The sequence below is a fragment of the Balaenoptera acutorostrata genome, chromosome 3, assembly GCF_949987535.1.
Source record: "Balaenoptera acutorostrata chromosome 3, mBalAcu1.1, whole genome shotgun sequence".
NCBI lineage: Eukaryota > Metazoa > Chordata > Mammalia > Artiodactyla > Balaenopteridae > Balaenoptera > Balaenoptera acutorostrata.
The window spans coordinates 170,914,130-170,934,542 of record NC_080066.1 but is presented as its reverse complement, the minus strand read 5'-3'; the positions used below and the strand labels follow the sequence as shown (position 1 = coordinate 170,934,542).

The following is a 20,413-nucleotide window of genomic DNA, read 5'->3' as shown; positions in this document are numbered from 1 at the left end:
GTGCAGCAAATTGGGAACAACTACTTTGTGGGAACACAGGAGGGCTCAAGTAGTTGATTAAAGGGGATTACAAGGGGCCAGTTAGCCCGTGAGCCATATAAATCCTGTATTTCCTGGAACCTGGTGATAGTGTTTTAGAAATGGGTCACAGTAGTAACCAACATCAAGCACTGCCACATTGGACACGAGCAGAGAGTCAAAGGGTGAAGCTGAGATGACCTTGTTGAGAGAGGGCAGTGGGAGGTGGACAAAACACTGATGCCCTGCGTTTGGAAGAGTCGGTTCCCACAGCGAGGAGATCAAGGGCCACCATCTGGGGAGCTAGAAGTAAAGGTCAGTAGAATTGAGAACGGTAAGATGAAGGAATAGATGTTGTAAGAAAAAGCTAGCAGAGTAATTTGAGGTCTTGAAGTAGAGATCGACATATTCTTGAGGACCTTAGGTTCTGAGGCTGTCACTGACTTTCTCTAATCACATTCAAATTATTTAGCTGCCCTCATAGCAGTTAAGTAATCACCTAACCTGTTCTTTTTTTTTTTTTAAAGAACATTAACCTCTTTTCATTTGACTCTGGATTTCTCTTAATTTCTATACTACTTCACTTTCCTGGTTCTTTCTGCATGTTAGAGATCCTAAACCATAAACTGGTATTCATAACATTTCTTTCACATGAAGTACCTGTTATCTCATCTGCCAAACCCATTTAAAATGGACTAGTGGAAATTGCCTCAGAAGCCAAACAGATTGCACCTGTGTACAAGGGACCAGGTGTCTCTGAAGGGCTCCTAGATCTTTTGTATTCTTGCTGGCACGGTGTCAGGCTGGCCAGGCTGGTGAGTGGCTAACAGTTCAGATTTTAGGTGATCTAATCCTTAACTTGATAGATGCTGGGTGTAATCTACAGATTCTGCATAGAAATTAGCACTTACCCCTGGGAGAGCCCCTACCAGCTGTCAAGTGCTTTACCAAATAGCTCTATACTCAAGAATGCGGCTTCTGGGTGAGGGAACAGTCGTAGTCATTTTACATGGGGTTAGAGAGAAGTCTTGGGTGATGAAAGATTTTAGCTAACCTACACGCTATAGGTAAACATTTCCAAAAACATTGCATAACCTGAATACAGAGTGAATTGTTTTCCAGTAAATACTGGCTTCAGCATTTTTCAAAAATCAAGGAATGGTATATTTTATAGAATGGGAAAACTAAGAAATGAAATTTGACCTGTTGTAAAACTAGGCTTTAGTGCTGTTGAATTTCAATAATGGGCATACAGGGTACATTAGGACTAAATGTGAAAGAATAGGGTCATGATGGACTCTGATACAGGGTGGAAAACATTTCTCTTAACCAGAAACACTGGGCCCTAAGAAGTTGTCTTAGGGTCAACCACATGAATTTAACATACAAAAATGGCAATTTAATTTGGTTCAAACATACATTTCAAACTTTTGTCTTTTCCTTGTAAAGAATAAAGTTCAGTTCACGGTATACCAGAGTTAAAATTGCACAGATGTCAGTATTCCAATAGAGAAAAATCATTTTTTTTTTAAAAGCGAAAAAATAAAATTTGAGTTCAGGTAGTCAGATATTCTTTTATAGTCTTACTACTTTAGGGAACAAACCCTTCCTAGGTATAAAAATCTGGAAAAAAATGCCATAGTTGCCACCCTATTAATAACTAGTTTCCATGCCCCATATTTGTTGGAGAACCTACTTTGTGATGTTTAAATTTTTACCTTAAGGTGCCTCAATTTCCCATTTATTAAAATGGCTGTATTGCCTCTAGAATTAAAGCTGAAGGGGAAAAGCAATTTTTAGCGATTCCCCTTATTCTACCAACTTGTTCTTGAAGCTACAGTCATGCCCAATGTTCCTACCCCCAATTTTTTTTTTTTTTTTTAAACCTTCGACCGGGCTTCCCTGGTGGCACAGTGGTTGAGAATCTGCCTGCTAATGCAGGGGGACACGGGTTCGAGCCCTGGTCTGGGAAGATCCCACATGCCGCGGAGCAACTAAGCCCGTGAGCCACAACTACTGAGCCTGCGCGTCTGGAGCCTGTGCTCCGCAATAAGAGAGGCCGTGATAGTGAGAGGCCCGCGCACCGTGATGAAGAGTGGCCCCCGCTCGCCGCAACTAGAGAAAGCCCTCGCACAGAAACGAAGACCCAACACAGCAAAAATAAATAAATAAATAAATTTAAACCTTCGACCACTCGAGATAGGTCAGCATTTCTGCTTAGTAACTGGCATATTACTACGCGGTGCAAACTATTGATATAAACAGTGACTTGTGATAGATTTTTTTCCCCTTCTGTACTAAATCAGATCATTTCTCCTCATCAGCAACTTCACAAGAACAAAGTTAAAGATGTGACCTTAGGAAGGTAACTAAGGTGGATGAAATACGATGGCAATACTATCAGGACTGATGGAATATTGCTCAAGTGCAGTGGCTAGGGTCTAAAAGAAACTTCAGCGATCTGGTGTATTTCCAGCTGAATGCTAAGTGAAGTAGCAGGTTAACGTCAAATGACGTGGCTTGTGTAAAAGTCACCCTCCTAACAGCAACCACAATTCTACTGCTTCCTGTTCTTCCATTTTCTTTCCTGTACAATTGCTTGAAACCCTCACACAACAAGTTCTGATTCTACAGTATTCCTGTAATTCCTTTCTCTGTGTATTTACCTACTTTTATCTTTCAATGTGCATTTCCATCTTGGCACCATAACAAACAATTCAAAAATGCCATCTAATGCATTATGCCACTGAGCACTGTAGCCAGTGATTTTAAGTGTACTAGATTATCTTCAGGTTGAAAAGAGCGTAAGCTGAAGAAATAAATGTCTACATCTTAACTAAAGGCAGGGGTCAAAACAACTTATGAATGGTTAGTTTGAAAATGCTTTAAGGCCCGACTATCAGAGCTGACTGAAAACATTTGAGTTAGGCAGAGTTGTAATGTTATGTGAATAGTGAGAAGTGTTACAAACACAGTAGCCATATATTTGAATTAAAATAGAGTTTATTAGCTTTTCTTTTAATATAAACATGAGGAAGAAAAACCACGAAAGTTGTAGCATTCTTTTCAAAATAAAACTGCAATCAGTACTTGAATTTCCAAGCTCCAAACTCCATAAACAATATTTTTTGAGGTGGTAGATTGTAGTATTTTATATACCATAATTTATCATTTATGTCTCTGTCCCTTAAAAATGATGGAACCTGCAGCACTCAGTAGAATGTGAAGCCTTGCTATAAAGAGAGAAAGTACTTCTGGCCCAGAAATGCTTTGTTTACAGGCAAAATTCCTAGGATTACATCTGAGAAGGTAGGAGGAGAAAGATTTCACATAGTTGAGAACACTTTTTTTTTTTTTTTTAATATTTCAAGTTTAGGTGACATCGTTACCAATCTCCAAAAAGACTGATTACTGGACCTCCTGCCTTTTAAAGCCTGAGGTAAGGGTTCCTAAGGTTTATATGTTTCCTCTTAAATAGAAATTGAAGTGAGACACCTACAGCCAGGTTAACACACAGGATAGAAAAGCTGTTTCGTATCACTTACTCTCCTGTCCCTACTATTAGGGTCCAGTTCCTTTCAATTTATTACATGTGAATTAACACTGTTGTTCATAATTCCTTTACCAAATCTAGAAAAAAGAAACTTAGGTGATCAAGCAGGTAAGCAGCCCAGCCTTGCAAAGGACTATTTTAAAAAGAGGAGGGGAGGTATCCCCTCAAGTCTTAGTGCAATTTTAAGCTTTGATACTTGTAGAAGTATAAATGCCACAAACTTACAAAACATCATTTGAAAGTTTAATCGAATTTCTTCTAAACTCATTTAGTTTTGTAAATTTTAAACGTTAAGCGTTTATTGTTTTATTTTTTATTTTTTACAATTTATGTATTTATTTATTTATGGCTGTGTTGGGTCTTCGTTTCTGTGCGAGGGCTTTCTCTAGTTGTGGCAAGTGGGGGCCACTCTTCATCGCGGTGCGCGGGCCTCTCATTATCGCGGCCTCTCTTGTTGCGGAGCACAGGCTCCAGACGCGCAGGCTCAGTAATTGTGGCTCACGGGCCTTCCCAAGCCAGGGCTCGAACCTGTGTCCCCAACAAGAGAGCCTGCGACAGTGAGAGGCCCGCGCACCGCGATGAAGAGTGGCCCCCGCTTGCCACAACTAGAGAAAGCCCTCACACAGAAACGACCCAACACGCCATTAAATAAATTCATTAATTTAAAAATATAAAAAATTAAAAAATAAAAGCTTAATGTTTAAAATGTACAAAAGTAAATGAGTTTAGAAGAAATTCGATTAAAGTTTCAAGTGATGTTTTGCCAGTCTAGCATTTATACTTCTGCGACAGTGTTCTGGAGTATCCAAGCACACTATATTAAAGCTTAAAATTGTTGTAAGACTTTTGGGACACCTTCTATTTCATCACCGGCTTGTTAATTACTGGACCACCATGTTGGCTGGAATTATGAAAATATCCTTTAATACAAGTATAGAACAAAGAGGAAAATCATCACAAAATCAGAAGCACCATTATAGTTAACAAGAAATGCAGCATGGACCCAATAGAAGGAAATAACCTACTTTCTCTGTTTATGATCGCAAGCATGCTAATATGCTAATAAGTACTGCCTGCAAAGAATTTGGATGACATGTGTTATTCAGCAGCTTTTTGGTTTAAATTGATTGCCAATAATGACTAGCAGCTTCAATGATCTAGTAGGGAGGAAGAACCCTGCAAAACCTAACGATGCTACAACAGTCTGTTCCGAAGTTTGGCTTTATGAGTTGTTAGGAGTCCCATGTTTTTTTAGTGTGTGTTTTTTTTGTTTGTTTGTTTGTTTTTGTTTGTTTTTTTCTTTTTTTGTTTCTTTTTTGTTTGTTTTTTTTGTTTTTTTCTTTTTTTTGTTTTGTTTTTTCTTTTGTTTTTTTTGTTTTTTCTTTTTTTTTTGTTTTTTTCTTTTTTTTTCTTTTTTTGTTTTTTTTTGTTTGTTTGTTTTCGTTTTTCTTTGTTTTTTTCTTTTGTTCGTTTTTTTGTTTTTCTTTTTGTTTTTTTTGTTTTTTCTTTTTTTTGTTTTTTTTTGTTTGTTTGTTTTCGTTTTTCTTTGTTTTTTTCTTTTGTTCGTTTTTTTTGTTTTTTTCTTTTTGTTTTTTGTTTTTTTCTTTTTTTTGTTTTTTTGTTTTTTCTTTTTTTTGTTTTTTTTTCTTTTTTTGTTTTTTTTCTTCTTTTGTTTTTTTTTGTTTTCTTTTTTTTGTTTTTTCTTTTTTTGTTTTTTTTGTTTTTTCTTTTTGTTGTTTTTTTCTTTTTTTGTTTTTTTTTGTTTTTTTGTTTTTTTTTGTTTTTTTTGTTTTTTTCTTTTTTTGTTTTTTTTGTTTTTTTCTTTTTTTGTTTTTTTTCTTTTTTTTGTTTTTTTTTTTGTTTTTTTGTTTTTTCTTTTTTTTGTTTTTTTTGTTTTTTCTTTTTTTTGTTTTTTTTTGTTTTTTTCTTTTTTTGTTTTTTTTGTTTTTTTCTTTTTTTGTTTTTTTTTGTTTTTTTCTTTTTTTTGTTTTTTTTTTTGTTTTTTTTTTGGAGTCCCATTTTTTGATGGTAATACTGCACTGATTCTAAAGGAATATGCAGCAGTATGGGACAGTGAGGCAAGAAAAACATAGAAGTTATATAGTTAAAGTCTAAAGTCTTTAAATAGTTAAAAGTCTTTATATAGTTAAAGTCTAAAGTCTTTAAATAGTTAAAAGTCTTTATATAGTTAAAGTCTAAAGTCTTTAAATAGTTAAAAGTCTTTATATAGTTAAAGTCTAAAGTCTTTAAATAGTTAAAAGTCTTTATATAGTTAAAGTCTAAAGTCTTTAAAGTCTAAAAATTTAAGCTATTAATTAAAAAACCTCACATAGTTCTCAGCTATCAGATATCTGTGTGTCGATTGGGAGCAGATATCTGTGCATGGATTGGGAGCTTTTAGCTTTGGAGTGGTTTTTGTAACTCTGTTTACAATAAAAAGGACAGAAGAGCGTGTTACATTGACGAGGTCCCGTTCTTTCCTATGAGCATAATCTTCGCTTGTCCATGAGTCTCTTGAATTCAATGTCTTTCTTTAAGGTGAAAATACTAACTTTGCTGGTTTCTGAGCAGGAGAGGTGCTATTTCTCCAGTCCTTGTTTCGAGGGGTTTATGATGTTACAACCCCTCACTTCTCCCTTAAGAGAGGATGGCATTGGAGCGCCGAATACCAATGAAATTATCAGCGCTGAAAGACCTTCTCATAGCAGCTCTACACACGTCTTTGTATTCGTCGTCACACAATCTGGAAATGGCCTAGGAAAGTCAATCAGGTAGAACATAGGTATAATTAGGGGGGAAAAAAAATGTTCGGACCTTAAAAAAACAAAAAAAGCATCATTGATAAGCCACACATCTACATTCGTTTAGATAGTTCATAGTTACTGCTACTTTGGATAGCTGATATCTACACTAACTGACAATTCCCTAAGGTAATAACCTTTAAGGGCTATGATTAGATTGCTGGGGCAAGGGGTAACTTGCCCTAATAACTTAGAGTTACTTAAAAATTGGGTTCCTAATGATAGGCTCCTAATAGCAATATCATCTGTTACCTACACACGTGATCCTTAAACGTAATGGACATACACTTGGGCAAAATCAGTGTTTACTCAGCTATTCAACTTCTATTCAGTTTTCATTAGTTATTACATACTCTAAGAAAATTTTAATCAGGTAGGTATGTGCTGAAGGTAGGAGAGGTCTAATGACAAGCGCTGAAAGGTGCTATTTCACTTGCACATAAATTATGGTAGAAAAACATCTTATTCTAAAGTACCACCAAGGTACCACAGAAAGTATCCATTTTAAATGTGTTCATTTCAGTTGTGAATTTTGCTGTATACCCACCAAAAATCATAAGCCATAAGTATTACTTTGTTCCATGTACGTTACCATTTATATTAAAAACTCATGTACTTTCTACAGCCAGTATCTGAATCCACATTATACCTTCCAAGTATAGGTCTTCAGGTTAGCCACGGATGCTTTGTCTAATAAACTCATGGGACTGAACTGTGATACACATACACACACACACACACACACACACACACACACACACACGAACTGCAAGCTGAGTAAAAAACAGTTAAGAGGGAATTCCCTGGTGGCGCAGTGGTTAAGAATCCGCCTGCCAATGCAGGGGACACGGGTTTGAGCCCTGGTCCGGGAAGATCCCACATGCCGAGGAGCAACTAAGCCTGTGCGCCACAACTACTGACCCTGCGCTCTAGAGCCCGTGCTCTGCAACAAGGGCAGCCACTGCAATGAGAAGCCTGCGCACCGCAATGAAGAGCAGCCCCCGCCCGCCGCAGCTAGAGAAAGCTCGCGTGCAGCAGCGAAGACCCAATGCAGCCATAAATAAATAAATACATTTATTTATTTATTCAAAATATCAAGACAGTAGAAATAGTCCAAAACATCAATTATTAAAAAAAAAAAAAGACAGTTAAGAGTGGTAAGTAGATTATGTAGGTACATATGATTAGGGATACAATTTTAAGAAATTATTCATGTATGGTTATATGTAAGTGTAGAGGTTCAAATGGAAAACCATTAAGAACAGATTAAATATGATTTAAAGTATTCTGAATTATGGTTACAGAAGAGACAATTTTTTTTTTTATAATGTGGGATCCCTGTATAAACCACAAAAGACACAGGAAATATGATGCCAACGGGTCAATAAGCTCTTCAAACTGTTAACAGCTTTCCATTTTCCTAATCACTGCTTAATATAATTTAACTACAGATGTGGCTTCAGTGGCTGACAGAAAACCCCAGTTAGTGACTTCACAGCCTTACCTTTAAGTTCTGTGCTCTTTCTTCGCTAAGAGGAGTGAATAGAACATTCAGGTTGTTGTCATCTGCTAAGGAGCGAAGGTCAAAGTAGTATTTGGCATACACACTGAAAGGAACATTAATATTAAAATGAAGTAGCTCCAGGCAGTGCCTTTCCATCTCATTCCTGGGGGAGGAGGAGAAGACAAAACCAACACAGGACAATTTCAGTCAAATGGGCTATCTTCAAAAATACCATTCTGAGCTACTAGGATGGCTCTAAATACTGTTCTGAAACAAATAATGGCTACCCAGCTGGATTAATACCCTAATGTTCAAACAAGGTACAGCTATTTGTGGTCCTTTCTGCGTCCCAGCACTTTGAGTCTGGGACAAGGGGGAAGAGGTTATGGCCCTCTTATGCACTCATGCTGCTGACTCAGGGGCTCATTCTTCAGAGTTCCATTAGTGCAGCTGTACGAGTCATGCTCCACACTCACTCACAAGGCCCCGCTATAGTGATCAGATGAAAGGAATGATGGATGCTGTTTATTAGCTCTGAAGAGCTTGCAGACATTGGCACCGGGCTGAGGACAGGAAGGGGCTCACTGAGGTGGAGACGAGCCAACACAAGGCGTGGGCACATCACCACGGCAACCAAGGGATCCCTCGAGAGCCACTGCTATTATCTCTGAGGGGGGAAAACTCTTGAGGCAACAAGGATTCATCTCAAGTAAATAAATAAATAAGCTACATTCGATGGGAAAGGGAATCCCCCCACCCCCACCCCGTGCATGGGGCTGTGTCAAAGGGCATAACGCAAGTTTCTGTTCACCTTAAAACCTTACTAGGGTGAGTTGTCGTCACCATGACAGGACAGGATGCACTTTTGAAGCTTAGGAAGGCAGTAAGATTATGTCTCAGCTAGACTAAACCCACTTTACGACACGACCTCTGATAGAGCAGTTGTTTCCCCCGGTGTTAGGAGAGCAGCCCAGAATGTTCAGACCTACCGCCCCTTGCCAGGACAGACTGCACACGCCCACAGAGGACGAATTCAATGAAGTGGGAAAGTAGAGTGCTGGGAGCAGGCTTCTGCTATATGACCATATCCAGCCATTTGCTTGCCAAATGTTTAAGTAAATAAATATAAAATTAGAGTAAATCTTACCACTTTCCACAGCAATCACTTTAGAGAGTTGATTATATAAAAATGATAAATACCCAAACAAACATGCAAGTGGCTTATTTTACAATACATTTGGTTTCTTGGTTTTAAAGTGTTAATATTTTATCCATTGGATAAATCAACAAATGCTCCATGTTCTCCTGTATGGAGAGCAGAGTATGAGCAGAAATGAGGTTTCTCATTTGTTGAACTTTAAACCTAACTGAACCTACTTCCAAAATTCATTTCCTGTTCATACGGCCAGAAGTCGATAGCAATGTAAATCAGATAATGTTTTGATAATCAGCTAATCAGGACTTAATTTACTACAGGAATAAATGCACTTCACGATCCCTTTTATATTTTCTCCACTAATACATTTTAATTGTGTGGAAATACAGTACTTCATAGGATTAACATGTCTATTAATAGAGCTTTCATCACTGAAGAAAAGCATTATGCCTACAGAATATGCATCTTCTGTGTTTTCTGCTGTTCTTAAATGGCTAGGTGGCTGAAGAGCCTACCACTTACAGGCGCAGCAAACTGTCTGAACGGCAGCTGCTCAGTTTAACTTACTCTTTTGAAGGGAAATATATATTTAACAAGACACAGAGATGTTAGAAAGTTTTAAGGAAAAGCTGATAGACAGCAATTTTTCAATTCAGACTCAAAATGAGACCATTACAAATAGTAGTCAACAGCAGAGGGATGAAACAAATGTGTATTAGACACTTTGTTGTAATGCTTCCCAACTCCCAAAGATCATAAACAAAAGCAGCCTATTATAAACATAACTCCTGGTGATTCTCCGTTCTACACAGAAAAGCGTTGTTTAGAATTAGTTTCTTCATAGCTGGACAGTGCCGCCAATGCTCCTGGGCTCAATGTCTGTGAACACCCACACGTTTCCCTGCATGTTCTCGGATGTTGTACCTGGAGAACCAGAGCCCCAGTCAGCTCAGTTGCAGATTCTGGGAAAATTTCAGCTGCCATCATGGCAGGGATGGTGTTCACGATTACAAATTTTCCTTCCTTCAAGGGACCAGTTTAAAGACTGATGATAGTGTTGGTCAACGTCACTTTAGTTTCTGCAACTTCCAAAAGTACTTCTGTTCATTTCAAATTCATTATCTGCTGTTACACTGTTCGCTAAGATCGCTACCAGCAATATCACCATGACCACCTGGTTTACATGATCACCAAAGTGGGCATTTTCACCAAAAGCCACTTTGACAGCTACTGACAGTCACCGGTCCCTTCTCTTAGTCACAACTTTCCTCGCTTCAGCTGTAAATATGCACTTTGGTAATTGTGAATTATCCAGAGTAAGGGGCAAAGGTAACAAAAACAAACTCTTGCCCCTGCCTGCCATCTTGATCGGCCTCTGCTGTCCAATATAATCAAGAGGTGTCCTTTCCCATTTTCCTGAATGCCACCCACAAAGACAGGTTCACTGTCAAGCGGGCACTTCGAGAGTCTGCTGGAATTACCTCTCTGGCTCATCCTGCTTCCCACCCTTGGGGCCCTTCACCAGAGCCAGATTGGAAGCCTGGCGTTTCATGCCCATGTGAGCGTGCCATCCGTGAGGAGAACCTGCCTAGTTAACTCAAGGCCCCACAAAGTGCCGCTGTGTTTGCTGAGTGCCCTGGGTGAGGCCCCAGGGATGCTTCCCGGACTACCTGAGAGGTAGGTGTTTCCTAACTCAGCAGACTTTAGGGGAGGAGACAGGAACACAGGGATCTGAAACCTTTATATGTGGCTACCTGTACATCCTAGTTTCTGTAACAACAGAACCTCAGATCAAAAGGAGAAAAAGACCAGCAAAAGCAAATACACAATGGGTGACTCAGGTTGAAATTAGAACCTGTCAGTAGTCTAGAGGCCCTAAGACCTTAACAGTGGCCACTTGCTGCAAAGACCAGGCATGTGCCCCTTAAAAATGGACTGGACCTGGTAGACAGCTTTAAGAAAGCTGTCAAGTTACTGACTGTACCATGTTGTTCTGGTAGTGAGCTTGTAAAATGTTTGGCAAAAACCACCAGAAAAATAATTTCAATTTATCAAGCAGAATATTACAACAATAACACATCAAGACCTACCAATTAATGAGGGGAAATACAAATTGTTATACTACAGCTAGATAGAAAGAAGTCTGTAATTTTATGTCTATTTCAGCTCTCTGCACAAGGTAACCTTTCTTAAAATGTAACATTTCTTAAAAATGTAAACTTTATGAGAGCAAATGAGGTATTGGAAAATGGTTAGAAAGTTCACGGTAACCTTACAAACTCACATGTCCTCAACTGTAACGTCCTCGAGGATCTGGCAGTAGTCCACATCCCATACAGCCTGATCGTCCCAAAGCTTGGAGGCAAGAAGAATGGCTCCCAAAACAATTCTTTTCCAGTTAGTGGGGCACATGTCGATCTCAGCATAAGTTAAAAGCCTTTCTAAGTAAACCTGCAAAAGTAGAGCACTGATCTTTGATTTTAGTTCAGTTTAAGTGCCGTGATAAGAATTGTTAGGAATGACAGATTTCATCTCTTTTTGACACCCCTTTTATTCCTAGGTTCTACAAAGACTTTGCTCAGCCAAGCCAAGGCCAGAGGCCAGGTCACAGTTGTAAGTCAGATATTTCTGTTAGTCTGATATTTCTACTCTGCCCGTGTGAATTTCCAACCCAATTTTGGTCACAGGAATGAAAGGACATCTCAGCAAAGGGCATTCTAAAGACACGCATTGTGTTATTACCTTCCCACTTGTCAAGGGCAGCACATACAGCCCAGTGTCGACTTCAACTGTTCAGTAAATGCTTGAGTGCCTATCACGTGCAATGTTAACTACAAGACTGGTGGTGGTTGCATGGCGATTTTACATAACGCTTGAGTGTGTAAAATTCTGGTCAGACTGAGCACATCTTTACCTTCTCTTCAGAGTCACCAGTCCTTTTGTGGCATGAACTTGAAGATAAAAACTGGTGGTCAAGAGAGCCTCCCAGTGGCTGCTGCGTGGCACAGCAGGACAGGCAGTCCAAAGGGGCTTGACAGCTAGCTGGCAAGTATTCCCATATTTTAGTGCCTTTTTAAGGAACACACATGCATACAAAGGGTAGTCCTTTTCAGATCCCCAATTTTTCACATCTCCATTATCATTTCATTATTCATTTCTGTCTTACATAATCTGCAGCTTAGTCAATTCTTTTGGTTTTAAGGTGGGAAGACCTGCCTGTGTCTGTATCCCTGGGGCTCCTCTAAACCTGCCGGTTTGTGAGATGATTTCATGGTTTCTTTTACATGTATCAAATGTCTACCCTACAAAGAACTGGATGGAGTTAACAGCTGAGCAAAGATTAGAGAGGTAAGCTGTGATTTGTTGTTACCTCTGTAGAAGAGTGTATATGCCATTTGACAAAAAGAAAAATGTCCAGTTTTTAAAGAGTCTGTTTCCTCTCTGAAGGGTTATCAGATTGACAGCTCAGATTCGCCCATGCCCTCCAAACTCTACTGTGTTTTCAAACACGGGTATTGAGATTATATGTTCTTAGTGAAATTCGGCTCCCATTCCCCAAAGAACTCAGCACTCTCTAGTACCCTAAGAACGACTCTCCCCGCAAGGTTCAACTCTCTACTTTATGGGACTAATCAGAGGCACTGAAACGACACTGGCAATCTCTCAACTTCCTCTCACCTTTGTACTGGCAAACTTGGTACACGTGCCGATATTCATTTATCCCACTTGCCCTCCTGTCTCGGAGGAAGCGAGATTTCTTTCTTTTCACTGAAGCTAACTCTCCTATGAATGCAGTTGATCCCACCTCACTTCTGCAGAGCACTGTGCCCACAGTTAGTCTCTTTTTGAACAACTTCTCCCTCTCTGTCAGAGGCTTCCTCCAGTGGGAATGCTTCCATGTCCCCAGCCTGTCCCCCACTGCCCCTAGACGGCGTCCTCAGGGCTGAGGCCAGCTCCTCATCTCCCATCCTCTCCTTAACCCACTTCAGTCAGCCTCCTGCTGCTACCACTCTACAGAGACTACTCTTGCCGTGGTCACCGGTGCCTTCACACAAACAACCCAGAGCTCTTCGTCCCAGAGCTCCACTCCCCAGGCCTTCCCTCATAAATGAAAGAGCACTGCCACACGCCCAGTCGCTGAGACCAAAAACCTGCACTTGAGTGTATCCTGCTCCAATCTGTTAGAACTTCTTGTTATCTCTACCTTCACTGGTACCCTGACCGCTTTTCTGTCTGTCACTTCTGACTTGTATCGCTGCCACTGCCTAACTTCTCTGCCTCCCAACAGACTACAGTCTGTTCTCCCCAAAGCAGCCAGGAGAGCCTCTTAAATTAAGAGTACTTTATGCGCCTGCTCCAGATCTGCCAGAGGTTTCCCATCAAACAAATACCTTCTTCCCGTGGCCTGCAAGTTACGAGGCCCTGTGCGGTAAGGCCTTGTCCTTCCGTGACCTCATCACCTATGCTCTTTCCCTCATTCCCCGCTCGGATCACAATGGCCACCTTGCTTTTCCTTGAACACACAGAACAAGTTCCTGTCTCAGAGCCTTGCACTTGTCCCCTCTGCCCGTAATGCCAGCGTACCTGATCTTCCTCAGTTCAGCCAGGTCCTGGGTTCAAACATTACCTCTTTAAAGAGGCTCTTCCTGAGCTTTCTAGTACGCCCCTCTAATCACTTTATCCCTTTACCTTGCTTTCTCTTCATGGTTTTGACCACTACTTGAAATAGTCATCTCTTAAAAAACACTCATTAAAAAAAAACACTTATACTTTGCTATACACCTGAAACTAACACAACACTGTAAATCAACTGTACTCCGATAAAAAAAAAAAAAAAAAAAAAATTACGTCTTCCACACTTGCTCCATAAAGGCAAGAACTTTATTTATCCAACTTGTTCTCTCCTCCACCCCCCACATGTAGAAAAGTGACACAGAGTAGGTATTCAGTGACATGGTATTTATGACATGAGCAACTTCTTGGTAGCATTTAGCGTTTGGACCATACTCTCCTTCTTGAACCTCTCCTGGTGCCTCTTAGGGTTCTCTGCTGGGTTTCCTACCACTGTAGCCACTCCTCTGGGGATCTGTCCCTTAAGTGCTGACAGTCCCTACAGATCTATCTTCTACCCACTTTTTATTTTACATACTTTCTCTGCATTTGAACAGCTACACTTAATTCCCTCCCTCTAGCTCAGATTCATGCTCCAATCCCATATATTCAAATGATTACTAGACACTGCCATTCTGCTGTCTCGCAGGTACATCAAGCTTAACTTGTCTACAAAGAAATGCCCCTCTTCCAACCCAAATACTCTCCTTCCTGCATTTCCTAGCTCTCCATATGCAAGCACCATTCCTGCCTCTCTCAAGCATGTGCTAAGCACTCCAAGTGGCCTGTAGCTCCAAGAAAAGGCCTGTGTCTGATCCAGTACCCACTGAGGGGTCTCTTTTCAAAAGGACAAGCTTCCTGTCCTAAATTCTGCCTTGATAGGAGCAGGCAGTGAGTGGCCTAAGTATTCCTTCCCTGCAGACCACGCAGCTGACTTTCCCCCCTACAGGTTTGCTATAGGGAGGAGTAAAACAATCCCAACTACCTCTCACTTGAATATGATTTATTATTCAAATGATAAAATCTTACCATAGGAATTAGGAATGGATGACAAAAAGGTCCTTACACAGCTGTAGCTTAGCAGGCTAACTAGAGTAAAGCCTTCTGAAGTCCTACTGGCACCCTAGTCCTGGGCAACTTCACATGCAGGCAATAAGAGGACAGCAGGGATGGTTAACACCATTATCCATTACCCAAGGAACAGAGAACTGAGGGCAGTAGTTCTCAATCAGGACACACATCAGAACTGCCTAGGCAGTACAGTCTGGGACTCAGCTTCAAACTACCCGGAACCTGTTTCTGCCTGTGGACCAGAGCGTTCAGTTATTGCCCCGCCCTACCACCACAACATGCGTCGTCTGTGTGTGCGTGTGTGCACTGTGCGTGCATGTGTCCCCTCAGGTGTGGAAGGAGAAACCAGAAATCTCTCCTGCTGCCTTTAATAGCAATTGTTTTGTGATGAGAAAAGCAATGGCAACATTTTAAATCATAATGATTATTAAAGCTCAAATGTGTATACTTTATTTTCTTTTGATAGCTTTCTCTTAATAAAGTTCTAATGATCATTTCAGGAACCTACTTTCATTTGGGAAAAACAGGACCATACCATGTGTACAAGACAGAAATTTCTACAGATGCTTTATGAAAGAAAAAATATCTTACCAAAGTTACTACTGCACATTCAGCAGTTAGCAGTGCGGCACTAAAAAGAGTACGAACAAATCTGTAAATGAATTCGTGTTCAGGATCATGCTCGAAGTATTCCTCTGGAATCTTTTCTCGCTGAAAGGAGAAAAAATGCAATTTAAGTATCCATGGAAGAAAAATACTTAAAAGTACCCTTAAGATAGCAGTCTTCACACTTGGGCCCACGTGCCCCTTAAAATAATTTTGATTGGGTGACATGTCTTGTAGTCTTTTAAATATAAACAATGGGATCCTAAAATACCACAGTGATCCAGTATTCACCACCATTCATTAAAGAAAAATACAGGCACAACCGCAGAGAATTTATGTATTTCCACGTTCCTCCCCACAGAATTCTAACCAAATGTAAACTATTGGGTTGGCCAAAAAGTTCATTTGGTTTTAAGTACAAATAAAAGACACAGTTTTCATTTTCACCAAGCATTTTATTGAACAATATATTCACTAACCAAACAAACTTTTTGGCCAACCCAATATTTTTAGGCTCAGAAGTCTTGCTGATCACCATATGTCATACTTTTCTGTCATCAACTTTGAAAACACATTCCCAGTGTCCTGTAACCATAAGGCTCTAAGAATGCGCTGTCCTGTACAGCAGTCGCCAGCCACGTGTGGCTACAGAGCACCCGAAGAAGTGAATTTTAAAACTTTGTCATTTTAATTCGTTTAAAATTTAAACAGTTTTCTAATTTTCTTCTTACAGGCCTTATCATATTAGGTTTATTTACAAATATTTATATTGTTTGATGCTAGGGAAAATCATCCTTTAAAAAGATACATTTTCTGTTACTTGGGTATGTTTACTTACCTGCTCACTATTCATACAAAGTGCAACTCGGTTCATATCCATCAACCCCTTATCCAACACGCCTTCGGGAAAATGACTAGACACAACATGGCGTGGGGAAGAAGACTTAAAGGAAGATGAATTTGACTTCGAGCTGGAGGAAGTAATTTTCTTCTAGTAATTAATTTCAAAGCAAATCAGCGTGAAATAAACACAACTGTATAAGAGAAAAATACAACTTCAATAAAACTGACACTTACTGTGAGTGGATGTAATCTCTCATCAAAAATATCCAAGGATCTATCTGCAGCTCTATAAAATAAGAATGTGTATTTAAAAAATTAATTCAGGAGTTACTATCTTAGTAAAATATCTGCTAGGAGTAGAGAGAGGGGTAGAGGAAGCTTAACCTTCAACAAAGCAAACAGTTTTATCAATTCTTCTCCTGGATTCCACCCTTCGAAAGGTTTCCTGACCTATTTTTACTCAGCACATCAAGTTCTGTGAAATCTTTTCTACAACAACCAGCCAGAGTTGCCTCTATAAGCACTGACCCTCCCTAACAGGCAATGCTAGTAAACCAATATATTTTCACTCCTCTAACCTCACACTGGAAATATGCAAGAACATTTTATAAAGCAGTGGTGGTGGGCAATAAATTCTTCTAACTTCAATGAATGTGAATATGAGATTCATGGTTTTTTCCCGTTTTTTTCTCTTTAGTTCTTTATATTCTTATTGTGTATTTCTTCTTGTCTCTTTTAAATAGTTTGAGTTAAAAATGTAATTGTCTTTTTATTTTAAAAGAAACCAGGCTTTTTAATTTAAAATTTCACCACACTAATACACTGCGCTCATTTGAACAGCGGTTCTCTAAATGTGGTCTGCAGGCCTCTGGGATTCTCCCCTATCCCCTCCTTCAGGAGGCCCAAGAGGTCAAAACTGCTTTTATAAGAATACTAAGACACTACCTGCCCTTCACATTGTGTGACATTTGCTATGGATGTATAAAAGCAAAAGTGGGTAAAACTGCTGGTTTCTGAGCATGAATCAAGGCAGTGGTACCAAACTGAATTAGAAGTCATTCAATTATTCACTGCCACTTGCAGTTAAAAATCTGCTTTAAGAACATCCTTGATAAAAGAGTAAAAATTAATAGTGTTCTTAAACCTTGGTCCTTCTTTTTAATATTCTGAATAAGTGGAAAGTATGCATTAAGCACTTTTACATACTGAAATATGGCTGTGTTAAGGAAAAGCACTTGTGACTTGGCGGTAAGTCATTTTTTTCATAGAACACCATCTTTATTTGAAACACTTTTTTCATCGAACACCATCGTTATCTGAATGTACAACTGACACAGTCATTCTTTCAAAAATGAACAAAGTGAGCCTGTCACTTCAAGGAAAATAACTCTAAAGTTATTTGTTGCCAATGATAAAATTCAAGCCATCAAGCTAAAAATATCAGGATTTTTGAAAAACTTCTACCTTCTATTGTGAACTTGACAACTTCTCAACACTTAAGACTTTTCTGGTAAGACTGGTGGTGATACTAATAACAAAAGTGAGTTTTTGACACTGTCTAAAGAAATGTGAACCAATACTTTCCAAATGACCAACGTATAATATTATAAAGTCTCAGGTACAGGTAAAAAGATCTACTCAGTATGCATGACAGATCAACGGGTATTAATTTAACATAGTATTTATTACAAGTTCATTGATACGATTTAGAATTCCATTTTAACTAATTTAAGAAACTAGCACATGCAGACTTTTGGTACAGTATCAAAGAATATACCAAATTATCTGAAGGCTTTAAAAATACATCTTTTTCCAACTATGTATCTGCAAGCGGCTGGATCTTCTTCATATTGTTTCTTCAAAACAAATGACTGAAGACAGAATAGATATGAGAATCAGCTGCCTTCTATTAAGGAGATACTTTTCTCTCAATATTTTTTGTTGTGGAAAATAGTTATTATTCATTAAAAAAAAATGACTTATGTTAAACACTGGGGTTCCCAATCAGGGGTGATTTCGTCCCCCAGGGGACTTCTGGCCATGGCTGGAGACAGTTTTGGTTGTCGTAATGTGGAGGGAAGAAGGTGCTGTGCTACTGGCATCTAGTGAGTAGAGGCCAAGGGTGCTGCTATATATCCTATAACACACAGGACGACACCCCACAACAAAGCATTATCTAGCTCAAAATTTCAATAGTGCTAAGGCAAACCCTGTTTTAACATACAATGGATTTAAGTTTTTAAATTCTCAATTTCAATTTCTAATACAGTAAATTATCAATATAACCCATATAAACAAATACTCTTTGGGATGCTCAGTAACCTAAGAATTAAGGGTCCTAAGATAAAAATAAATGATTCACTTCTATATTGTAATAAAAGCACTCTAATAATAAAAGCTTATGCCAGTAACATCTATAGTTATTACCTAACACTAAACTTGATACCTTGTAAATTAATTAGCTGGAATAACAAGATAGGTTTTAAAAGAGCTCACCTGTTCTTTATGTGGTAATATATTGCTAAGGTCATACTGTGGAGGAAAAAAAATACATTGTAATAACTGATTTTTATCATATCAGGCCTGAAGACATTTTTAAAAAGGGGTTAGCAAGGAGGGAAGACCTTCCAGAGGCCCAGTGGCCCCGAAATCCTCGAATTCAGAACAGTACCACATGGGTGCTTTCCCCCTTGTTTTAGGTTCTTCAGCTTTTAGCAAAATTAGGAGACCCAAAATGCTAGATATGCTGAAGGCATGTTTTGGTTGATTATTATAATATATAAATTATTACATATTTCCCCTGTCATTTGTCCGTCTACCCACAAAACCTCCTGTCCTGTACAAGTTATATCTATCTATACACATGTTTAAATTTAAGCCATATAGTAGTTGTTTGTGTGTGGGGGTGTGTGTGTGTGTGGTTTTTTTGTTAGCCCCTGCATTTCAGTTGATTTAGTTTGCTATCCACCTACCAATCCGTTTTCCATTATTTCCCTAAAAGTAAATAATAAAAGTGCTCTATACCAAAATGATTTAAAATCACTTTTACATAATTATTAGAAAATTTAATAGCAAAATTTTATAGCCACAAAACTGATGATAGGTCTAGCTATCCTGAAATAAGCAGTGCTAATAATACAGCATAATACTACACAGTATACTATTAATGACAGGTATTTCCAAATTATTTTAAATAAAGTATTAATGAACAGATAGATACAAGTCCTTAGGTAGTCTTTTTTTTTTTTTTTAAAGACAATTTTTTTTAAAGCAGATATTCATTTTTAATTATTTATTTATTTATTTATTTTTTGGCTGTGTTGGGTCTTCGTTTCTGTGCGAGGGCTTTCTCCAGTTGCGGCGAGCGGGGGCCACTCTTCATCGCGGTGCGCGGGCCTCTCACTATCGCGGCCTCTCTTGTTGCGGAGCACAGGCTCCAGACGCGCAGGCTCAGTAGTTGTGGCTCACGGGCCTAGTTGCTCCGCGGCATGTGGGATCTTCCCAGACCAGGGCTGGAACCCGTGTCCCCTGCATCAGCAGGCAGACTCTCAACCACTGCGCCACCAGGGAAGCCCGGTAGTCTTTTTTAAGTTACTATATTCCTAAGTTATTCACAGATGTTGTATATTAGGCAACAAAGGGGTTCTCTGGTTAAGTTATATGCTCCCCTTTGTTCTCAGTGTCTAAAATGAAACTCAAAATAATTGAGGGAAGGCAAATCTGAATTTTATAATAGGTCTATAGAATCTTAGCACTTGTATAAAGGCCTGTAACACCGTTAGCATCAGAGATGGATACTTCTATAGCGCTTCAAAGTTTCATCTTCAAATGGATTTTAAAATCACAGCATTAGAAGTTTTATGATGGAAAGGACCACTGAACCGTAGATGACATTTAATTAAACAACCCATTTTACAGATAAGGGAACCAAGGTTTAAAACTGACTTACCTAAGGTCCCACTAATTATCAGAAGCAGTTCTCTTTCTCCTGCCCTCTAACCAAATAGTGGCTCCCAAGCTCAGCTGCACACTGGGATCATCTGAGAAGCTTTAAAAACTGCCTGGCTTCTGCTTCAAGATGTTCTGATTTAACCGGCACTGGGTATGACTTGGGCATCAGGACTGTTTTTAAAGATCCCCAGATGACTGCAGCGTGCAGCAAAGTTTAGGGATGAATGAGTTAGGGTTAAGATCGGAGAATCACTCGGGATGCTTTTGTCCATATAATCATGCTTCACATCATTCCCCAT

The 20,413-nt window shown here is 39.1% G+C and overlaps 1 protein-coding gene and 1 long non-coding RNA gene across 9 annotated transcripts in view; one reads left to right on the top strand and one right to left on the bottom strand.

The window, feature by feature from the left end:
- Positions 1-5,816: 5,816 nt before the first annotated feature.
- The window catches only part of LOC130707523 (cyclin-Y-like protein 1), a 101,995-nt gene continuing 87,398 nt past the window's right edge, over positions 5,817-20,413 (bottom strand). For 6 of the 8 annotated variants that reach the window (XM_057542486.1, XM_057542487.1, XM_057542484.1 and 3 more), the window contains 6 exons: positions 18,660-18,695; positions 16,398-16,449; positions 15,306-15,425; positions 11,317-11,483; positions 7,877-8,039; positions 5,817-6,325 (listed from right to left, as the gene is read on the bottom strand). In XM_057542486.1, coding sequence (XP_057398469.1) covers positions 6,209-6,325; positions 7,877-8,039; positions 11,317-11,483; positions 15,306-15,425; positions 16,398-16,449; positions 18,660-18,695 — 655 coding nt within the window. In that variant the 3' untranslated portion in view covers positions 5,817-6,208. The remainder of the gene's footprint in view (positions 6,326-7,876; positions 8,040-11,316; positions 11,484-15,305; positions 15,426-16,397; positions 16,450-18,659; positions 18,696-20,413) is intronic. The other 2 variants (XM_057542485.1, XM_057542490.1) reach the window with 2 other exon arrangements.
- Positions 10,159-15,395, top strand: LOC130707537 (uncharacterized). The gene is made up of 4 exons (XR_009007451.1): positions 10,159-10,709; positions 11,593-11,645; positions 12,235-12,380; positions 15,215-15,395. It is a non-coding gene; the product is annotated as an uncharacterized LOC130707537 (long non-coding RNA).